General features: G+C 52.4%; 1 protein-coding gene across 4 annotated transcripts in view; it reads left to right on the top strand.

Annotated features, from left to right (window-relative positions):
• Positions 1-4,216, top strand: part of BLK (BLK proto-oncogene, Src family tyrosine kinase) — a 52,305-nt gene extending 48,089 nt beyond the window's left edge. For all 4 annotated transcript variants that reach the window (XM_010840269.1, XM_010840270.1, XM_010840268.1 and 1 more), the window contains exons 11-13: positions 1,660-1,810; positions 2,765-2,896; positions 3,580-4,216. In XM_010840269.1, the coding sequence (XP_010838571.1) occupies positions 1,660-1,810; positions 2,765-2,896; positions 3,580-3,785 (489 nt within the window). In that variant the 3' untranslated portion in view covers positions 3,786-4,216. The remainder of the gene's footprint in view (positions 1-1,659; positions 1,811-2,764; positions 2,897-3,579) is intronic.
• The last annotated feature ends 5,772 nt before the right edge of the window (positions 4,217-9,988 follow it).

Genomic DNA, 9,988 nt, shown 5'->3' with positions numbered 1-9,988 from the left:
AAACTGGAACTCTCAGAAGAAGAGCTCCGGTCTGTGGTCAGCTCGTGAGACGCAGAAACACACACACACATCCTGTTGGAGGGAGGCACCCTCCCCTATCCCACACTACCCCCACCCCCCTCCAAGTCGTTATCTGCTATAAGTATCAGGGCAGGAACTGAGGTCACCGTGCCTTTTTTCCACCCCCTTTTTTCCACTGAGGTGCGCACAGGCTGGGTTGAACAGGATGGTGAGGTGGTCTCGGAAAACTAAGCCTGGTAACTGGTTTCAAACCACAGCTCAGTGATAAGCCTGCCCACTCCCTTTTTTCCCTTTCTTTTCCTTTTCTCACTCGTTGTCAATGATCTCTGTCAATCCTTCAGGAAATCTTGGGTCCCCTAGAGGCAAAGGATATGAAAAGTCACCTGAGTTTATAAGTTCAGTTCAGTTCAGTTGCTCAGTTGTGTCCGACTCTTTCTGACCCCATGGACTGTAGCACGCCAGGCTTCCCTGTCCATCACCAACTCACAGAGTTTACTCAAACTCATGTCCATCAAGTTGATGACGCCATCCAGCCATCTCATCCTCTGTCATCCTCTTCTCCTGCCTTCAATCTTTCCCAGCATCAGGGTCTTTCCCAATGAGTTAGTTCTTGGCATCAGGTGGCCAAAGTATTGGAGTTTCAGCATCAGTCCTTCCAATGACTATTTAGGACATCAGTCCTAAATAGTCATTGGAAGTTCCTTTAGGATGGACTGGTTGGATATCCTTGCACTCTAAGGGACTCTCAACAGTCTTCTCCAACACCCAGTTCAAAAGCATCCATTCTTCGGTGCTCAGCTTTCTTTATAGTCCAGCTCTCACATCCATACATGACTACTGGAAAAACCATTGCTTTGACTAGATGGACCTTTGTTGGCAAAGTAATGTCTCTGCTTTTTAATATGCTGTCTAGGTTGGTCATAACTTTTCTTCCATGGAGCAAGCATCTTTTAATTTCATGGCTGCGGTCACCATCTGTAGTGATTTTGGAGCTCAAAAAAATAAAGTCTGTCACTGTTTCCACTGTTTCCCCATCTATTTACCATGAAGTGATGGGACCAGATGCCATGATCTTAGTTTTCTGAATGTTGAGGTTTAAACCAACTTTTTTACTCTCCTCTTTCACTTTCATCAAGAGGATCTTTAGTTCTTTGTTTTCTGTCATAAGGGTGGTGTCATCTGCGTGTCTGAGGTTATTGATATTTCTCCCGGCAATCTTGATTCCAACTTGTGCTTCATCCAGCCCAGCATTTCTCATGATGTACTCTGCAAATAAATAGGTTTATAAGTAGATGTGGCCAAGAATCTGAAGGTTAGGAAAGCAGAAAATCAGAACCTTCCAGGTGAACAGCTTCTAAAACACATTCTGATCACGCTAACGCCTTGCTCTGTGTACAAACATACACACACGCATGCACACTCTGCCTTCTGGGTGCTCCTTATCTTGCTCTACAGCATGAAGTGCAAAGCTCCCCTCCAGCCGCAGCCTGTGTGCCCCACTTTGCAGCCACATGGCAGCTCCCCCCGTCCTGTCATATCTTGGAACCTTCACCCCGCCTGGCTCTGATGCAGAGGGTGGCCTAAAGTCCTTTCTCTCCCTGAGGGGTCTGGCCTTCACTGTGGGGCCCCCTCCCACAGATTGCAGAAGGAATGGCGTACATCGAGCAGATGAATTCAATCCACCGGGACCTGAGAGCGGCCAACATCCTGGTGTCTGAGGCCTTGTGCTGCAAAATTGGTGACTTTGGCTTGGCCCGGATCATCGACAATGAATACACCGCCCAGGAGGGTGAGCAGCACCCCAACTCCCCAGTCCCCCTTGGACTTCTTGTCGTGCAAGTCTGACCTTACTCCCAACTAGTTCAGCATTTCCCCGACGTGCTCTGCAGACCACAGTTGCCTCAGGAGGAATGACTATGTGAGAGTGGGGTTAGAGATACCACCCATTCTGTGAGTCCTCTTGGAGATTCCCAGCCCATAGCAGCATAATAGAGGCAGTGAGAAGGCAGCAGCTAAGTAACAGGGCACATATGTTTCCCGTTGTGTCTCCCAAAGTCACTGGAACCCCAGAAACTTTTTCCACGTAGGTTCTGTGAACCTCTCATAGAACCAAGGGTTCACAGAGCAGACTTTAGAAAACACTGCCCTAAATGCCTGCCTGCTCAGTCACTTCAGTCATGTCCAACTCTTTTCGACCCTATGGACTGTAGCCCACCAGGCTCCTCTGTCCATGGGATTTCCCAGGCAAGAATACTGGAGTGGGTAGCTATTCCCTTCTCCAAGGGATCTTCCTGACACAGGGATTGAATCCAGGTCTCCTGCATTGGAGGCAGATTCTTTACTGTCTGAGCCATCAGGAGAGCCCAGCTAAGGCAAGGACAAGTTAAATGACTTGCCCCAGTCATGGGTTCCTGTTAGTAAACAAGGCTAATGGGAGGTGGAAACGACCTCTTCAGTGCCAGGTGGAAACACATGCTGGTCGCCCAGTGAAGCCAGTTTAGGCAAAGACACAAAGCGGGAGACAGGGGTGGTATTTGTCCTTTGGTGCTGTGGACCCCCAGGGTCTTCACACTCCTGGTCATGCGTCCTATGGGTCTGAATGACTCCCTGGGCGCATTTCTGTCTGATACAGTGACCCAGGCATCACCAGGCAGGGCAGGGGCTGGGGGAGAAACAGCAAGGAGTTGGGGGTGTGGAGGAAGTCAGTCATGGCCTCATGAAGCTGCTCATGGCTTTCTTATAGGGGCCAAGTTCCCCATTAAGTGGACCGCCCCAGAGGCCATCCATTTTGGGGTGTTCACCATCAAAGCGGACGTGTGGTCATTTGGAATCCTCCTGATGGAAATTGTCACTTATGGGCGTGTGCCCTACCCAGGTAGGCAGCTGTGTCCTGCAGCGACCCTCCCGGCTCAGGGCCGTCCTGAGACGGCTGTGATGGCAGATGTCCCATCCTCAGGGCCTGGGGCTGCCCACCTGCATGTCAGAATGGAGCCCCATGGTTGAAACTGAAACCCAGGTGTGCCACTCTGGGGGTGGGGCGGGGCTTCCCTCCCTCCCCTCAGCATTGCTCTTGGAAACAGGACTGTGTCCCCTGCATCCAGCAGAGGTCAGTGAGTCCACAAACCTGGAATTCAGTTAAGGTGGGGATCTGAATTCAAATCTCTTCCAGTTAGTTTGCCCTCAGTTGAGTGGCCAAATGGTCCCTCCCTCGGCCTTACATCGTGGGTACAGCCCCCAAACCTCCATCCTGAGAATCAACCCCCAGGCCGATCTGAAGGGCTTGGGCCCTTAGCAGCCTATGGGAGGGGCTGGGGCCTGTTCACCAAGCACCTGCTTGGTGAGTGATGCTCACCTGTGTGCCTGACAGTCCCAGGTAAGCAGGTAGCACCCCATGCAGGAGGAACTGCCCCGCACTGAGATCATCTACACTGTTTTCAAAGCAATAAAAAATAAATGGAGCGATGTGTAAAGGTGGCACCAACCGGGCTGAGGGCAGAGACGGCGGTGGATGCCTCGCGGGCCCCCGCCGGTCCTCAGCCACGTCCCTTCCACCTCCAGGGATGAGCAACCCCGAGGTCATCCGCAACCTGGAGCGCGGCTACCGCATGCCCCGCCCAGACTCGTGCCCGCCTGAGCTGTACAACGGCGTCATCGCCGAGTGCTGGCGCAGCAGGCCGGAGGAGCGGCCCACCTTCGAGTTCCTGCAGTCGGTGCTCGAGGACTTCCACACGGCCACCGAGGGCCAGTACGAGCTGCAGCCCTAGGCCCGCGTGCAAAACTGTCTGGCCTCAGCCCCAGATGCACCGAAAGGCAGGGAGATGTCCGCACGCCCATTTCTCAGATGAGGAAACTAGAGGCAGCTGGGTCACGGCCTGGACTTTGGAGCAGGATCCAATCGCAGCGCCACACCTCTCCGGCTGTGCGCCCCTAGGCGACTTAGCCTCTTAGCGCCTCTTCACACTGGCAGAAAGGGGATGAACCACAATAGAACCTACCTCGCATGTTCCTCACGAGGATGACCCGGTGACGAGGATCACACACTCCTCGGTGTCCGTCATCACGTCACAGAAGGCTCCCTGTGCTGGCACCAGAAACGAGGAGTCGGCCACCGGCGACCTGAGTCCAGCGACTCTCACCTGACCCAGACTGCGCTCAGCACTTTGGGACTTTTCGGAAATAAAGTCGCGAGACCTGACGTTTCCCTTGTCGTTCTTGGCGACAAGCCTGGACGTCGCATACCTGCCATTCGTGGTTGTATGAGTGGTGCCTCTAGGGGCTCGCAGATGGCACTGGGTTTCAAGAGGAAATCGAGGACCCCAGCCCCAAGACAAGGGCGCCATCACTGCCTTTTAGGGCAGCTAGAATAGCGCCAGCAGGTGGCGCTCTCACCTCAGACATCCTCAGCCTCCAGGTCTGAGTTGGGTGATGGGGAGAAAGGGGGTTTGCTCAGCAGTGGCGCATGCAAGGGAGGCGAGCGAGCCCCGGGCTCTGGGTCCCTGGACCGGGAGCATAAACAGGTGACTTGGGGATGGTAACACGAAGGAACGTTCCAGGCTCCGCACTGTTCATTGAAGCTCCCCATTTGTCATGTTTCTGTTTTGTTTATGCTAAATTTTACTTCTTTGAGCTGTTAGGGTTACAGAAAAATGAATGAAAAGTATAGAGAATCCCTATTTAACCCCTCATCCCGCCCCACCCCCAACTTTCCCTACTGTTAACATCTTGCAATCGTATCAGTGATGAGCCAACACATTATTATTAACTGAAATCCATAGTTTACCTGTGTGGCTTCTCAGGTGGCGCAGTGGTAAAGAACCCATCTGCCAATGCAGGAGATGTAAGAGACATGAGTTTGATCCCTGGGTTGGGAAGATGCCCTGGAGGAGGGCATGGCAACCCACTCCAGTATTCTTGGACAGCGAAGCCTGGTGGCCTACAGCCCATGAGGTCTCAAAGAGTCGGACACATCTGAAGCAACTCAGCATACAGTTTACCTCAGGATGCACTCTTTGCCTTGTGTTCTGTGGGTATGGACCTATGTATACTCCCATGCCGTCGTTCCAGGGTTACAGAATAGCTTCACTGTCATTCCCTGGGCTCCACCTGTTCTTCCCTCCCACCCTCCCCCAAACCTCTGGCCAACAACTTGCCGTGTTTCGACTCCTCTGATCCTGTGACAGTCTGAACTGAACAGAGCTTCATGATCAGTCCATATTTATTGGGTATAAAGAGAGAGGTCTCCAGTGTTCTTGCCTGGAGAATCCCAGGGATGGGGGAGCCTGGTGGGCTGCCGTCTATGGGGTCACACAGAGTCGGACATGACTGAAGTGACTTAGCGGCAGCAGCAGCAGATCCTATGATCCTTGTTTTAGAGATGAGGAAACCTGGGGCACAGAGAGGGTAAGTAATCAACCCAAGGCCACACAGCTAGTAAATAGCAGAGTAAGGACTCACCACTCTTAACCATTCTTCCAGGAAGATTCTGTCCAGATGTCTCAGACCATGCCCCCTTGAAGCCTTGGGCCTCCATGCTGGGCTCTCAGGAGAAGGAGGCTCACAGTAGGCTGAGCGGCTGGGAGAAAGCCCACCCACCTCAAGCACAGCAGCCCCTCTTGCCTCTGGCTCACAAGCTCAGAGGCCTCACAAGGGTTATTTGAACAGAATGTGACTTTTAAATTGTTTTGAAAATCAATTATTTAGCCCAACCCTCACTCCATTCTCAGCCTCTCACGAGTGGACACTGAGGCCTAGATAAGGACTCAGAGTCACACCAGGTCCACAGACCAGGGCCGGGGCCCGGTCTAGCCTCTGCCCACCCCAGCTCACCCGCTTTCCTGGAGGGCAGACTTTAGTTTATTGCAGGCTTTTGTTTTGTTTTGTTTTGTTTTTGAAAACAGACATCTTTGTATTTGTGTGTGTATGAAGTTGCTCAGTCGTATCCGACTTTTTGCAACCCCATGGCCTGTAGCCCACCAGGCTCTTCTGTCCATGGGATTTTCCAGATAAGAATACTGAAGTGTGTTGCTCTTTTCTTCTCCAGGGGATATTCTCAACCCAGGGATCAAACCCGTGTCTCCTGAGGCGTCTGCATTGGCAGATGTGTTCTTTACCACTGAGCCACCTGGGAAGCCCTTCTTGTATTTGAGAATTCTCCAAATCAGATTAATTAGCTCCCTGGAAAAACCTCATTTCTTAACCATGGCAAAAGAGCTATTCACTTGATGGAACAGAGTCCAGAGCCTTTAAAACATTACTCACAGGACCTCCCTGGTGGTCCAGTGGTTAAGACTCCATGCTTCCACTGCAGGGGGCAAGGGTTCAATCCCTGGTCCAGGAACTAAAATCCCACATGCCCTGGGGCACAGCCAAAAGAACAGTAAGCTGATATTTTTTTTAAAGTTACTAATGAGAATGGGGCCCCCAGGACAGAGCACTTGACAGTTTACAAAGGGGTCCCCGGCTCTACGCGGCCTCTCAGATGTCAGCCACCTGAGTGGCCACCGGGTTCCTCCTAGTCCTGAACGAGGGGAGGCGGCAAGGCTGACGGTGCCACTCACCATCACATCACTGCAGGGGAGGGGCCGGAGCGCTGACCCTGGCTTCACACCCAGCACTTGAGGGATCCAGCAGATAGCACTGAGGTGAAAAGCGAGGACTGGGGTGGACCCAACTCGTGCAGGCAGGCTAAGTGGCCGTGTGGGGCTATCCTCTTAATAAGGATAAGCAAACTGCTCCGAGAGGATGACAGGAAGGTTTTGTGAGCGCCTGGTGGAAAAGCAAGGAGGAGAAATATCTGGTGCTGGTGGGACCGCGGGCTGGATGGAGTCTCATCCTTGAGACAGTAACTGTGGTCCCTGGAGAGGTGAGGTGGCCAGAGTCTTTGCCCATGAGATGGGGATTCTGTTGATAACTCACGGGGTGACGGCTCCACCTGACAGCAGCCAAGAACATAAAAATAGCCATCAGGGAGTGTCCAGAAGATACTGGGGAAAATTAAAATTTCTGGGCAGAATGGTGGGTGTGTGGAAAGATCTGGCTGGCACCTGCAGGGACTTTTTGACCTTTCAGTTCCTCCTTGGCCATGAAGGGCTCCAGTGATGAGGAAGACAAGAATCTGTTCCCAAAGGGCTCTTAAATACACCTCACTCGTGGGAGCGTGTGTCTCACATCCATTGCTGTGATCACAGCAAGGATGCTGGAGCAGGCTGCACACCTTTGTTACCTGCCCGGTGCCATGCTCCTACTTCTGTTTGTGCCACATGACACATGCCACATGAAACCTCAGAACCCATTCTGTTACTAGGCCCCTTTGTAGATGAGAAAACCTCATCTGTGAGAGGTAAGGTCACCTGCTGAGCTCGGGCATCAGGGACGCAAGCCCAGGTGAGCCTCAGTGCAGAGCCCGTTCCAGTGGGGAGTTCCTGGGAGAACGAGGAGGTTAGGCTTTGCTGGAGGCGGAGCTGGCGCTGCCCCAGACCCATCCATAGGCTGGGCCCAGACCCCTGTGGCCTTGTTCCCGGGCCACTTGTCCATTGTGCTGTGGAAGGACAGGCTTCAGAGGAACCAGGAAGTGTTCACTCCACCTCTTGGATCTGCCTCTTACTGGCTGCCAAACCCCTGGCCAGTTACTTAGCCTCTCTTGGCCTCAGTTGCACTGTCTTTAAAATGGACACAAACATACTATCTCACAGGGAAGCCAAGGGTAAGCTGAGATACTGTGCATGAAGCTTCGGGTATGGGTTGTACATGCAGTAGGAGGTCAGCACACAATCGCTCCCCCGCCTGCCGGGGGCGCAGTACAGACAGCATCTCCCTGGGGTCACGTGGGGGTCAGTGTGGGAGCCCAGCCTGCTCACCCCCAGCCCCTCCGCCTCTGTTTCAAATCAGTTTGGCCCCTGGGCCACCAGGTTCCCGTGGGTAGCAGAGGCTGACAGGGCTGATGGGAGCCAGTCCCAAGGGGTCTAAAGGCAGATTACTGAGGACTGATGAGGTGAAGGGGACAACTGCCCATAAGCTGACAGCATCGCTGTGAGGAAGGAGGGCAGGAGGGCAGGGGGTCCCTAATCTTGGCCTGATGTCTCCTGGAAGGAGGAGGGTCCCCTCTGGGGGTGCCTCTGCTGGAGCATTTCCTTCTAGGCCAAGGTCATTCTGCAGGCTCTTGGTTAAAATTAACCTCTTGCTCATTGCTCTGGACTGAATGGCCTTTTCCATGGGCCACCAGCACTTGGCCTTTCATGGACGAGCTGGGCTGTGTGCCCTCTGCTCCCCAGAGAGAAGTGGAATCTGTGGCCTCTGTTCTGGAAACTGGACAAGAGGGGTGGGGCATGTGCATATGATGTTGTACACATGCACACACGGGCTGGCTTGCACGCATGGGTAACTAACCAGACCAGGGCACCTGGTGTGTGCTAAGCTGCTTCATTAGTGTCCAACTCTGTGCGACCCTATGGACCATAGCCCACCAGGCTGCTCTGTCCATGGGATTCTCCAGGCCAGAATACTGGAGTGGGTTGTCATGCCCTCCTCCAGGGAATCTTCCTGACCCAGGGACTGAACCTGTGTCTCTTAAGCCTCCTGTGTTGGCAGCAGGTTCTTTATCACTAGTGCCACTTGGGAAGCAGGGCACCTGGGGAAGAGACAAGTTAGACTTGTACAAGCTTCTTGCCATTGGCCTTATTTCTTGGTTGTGTTATTTCTTTCTTCCTCATTTTTAGCCCCTAGATTTGAACAGTTGACCTACTGCACCCCGTGCACCACACACGAGATTAAGAAAAATACGCAGTGCCTCTTGAATCCCAGATGACCCAGAGACTCATTAAGTGAGTGAGCAAATGATAAAGCAAAATGCAGAAAGCTTTGGCCAGACAGTCCCTTCTGTTGAGCTGGGCTGTGTCTTTTTCCCACTGTGTCCACAGACCTTGGCACAAAGCTGGAAGCATAGAATGTCCTCCGTGAATATTTGTCAAATACATGAGTGAATGAAAACAAGTTGCTATTTTGCTCTTTGCCCACATCCCAGAGATAGTAACATGTTAAAGTCAAAATGATGCACCCAACTGGGGCTCAGGCAAGGATGGTTTGAGCCACATCAGAAAGGGGCTGAGGCTGGGAAGAAAAGAGCCAGTTGTTGTGGCTCTGGAGGCTGGAGTCCTGCTCAGCCAGGAGGCCTTTGCAAGTCAGCTGACACCTTGAGCCTGAGTCCTCTCTCATCAGCTGCACCCACTAACTGGGTCCATGCCTGGAGCAGATGAGATAGTCAATACCTCTCCTGTCCCTCACAGAAAGCCTGGTACATGGCAGGCATTCAACAGAAGAGTAACTGTTAATGCTAGTACCAGATATCTACCAAAGAAAGGTGGGCTAAACTTTCAGAAGCAAAGGATGAGGTGGGTTGCTGCTAATCCTGCAAAGGGGACTTCCCTAGCAGCACAGTGGATAAGCATCCGCCTGCCAATGCAGGGAACGGGGGTTTGACCCCTGGTCTGGGAAGATTCAATATGCTGAGGAGCACCTAAGCCCATATGCCACAATCACTGAGCCCTCAACAAGAGTAGCCCCACTCACCACAACTAGAAAAAGCCCATGCGAAGTAATGAAGACCCAGTGCAGCAAAAATAAATAATTATTTTAAAATCCTGCAAAGGAAAGCCTCAGGAGGGACATGAATGAGTTAAGAGTGTCAGACAAGGGGGAATTTTTGCAGTAGCTGTATAACAAAAGAAAGAAAACTTGAGTCCTTCCTATTTCTAGGGCTTCCCTGGTGGCTTGGATGGTAAAGAATCTGCCTTCAGTGCAGGAGGCCTGGGTTCGATCCCTGGGTTGGGAAGATCCCCTGGAGAAGGAAATGGCTAGTCACTCCAATATTCTTGCCTAAAAAAATTCCATGGACGGAGGAGCCTGGTGGGCTACAGTCCACAGGGTCGTAAAGAGTTGGATACGACTGAGTGACTAACACTTTCCTGTTTCT

This window comes from Bison bison, unplaced genomic scaffold (assembly GCF_000754665.1).
Source record: "Bison bison bison isolate TAMUID 2011002044 unplaced genomic scaffold, Bison_UMD1.0 scf7180017864143, whole genome shotgun sequence".
Lineage (NCBI taxonomy): Eukaryota > Metazoa > Chordata > Mammalia > Artiodactyla > Bovidae > Bison > Bison bison.
The sequence above is the reverse complement of the archived record's forward strand: the minus strand, read 5'-3'. Positions and strand labels throughout refer to the sequence as shown.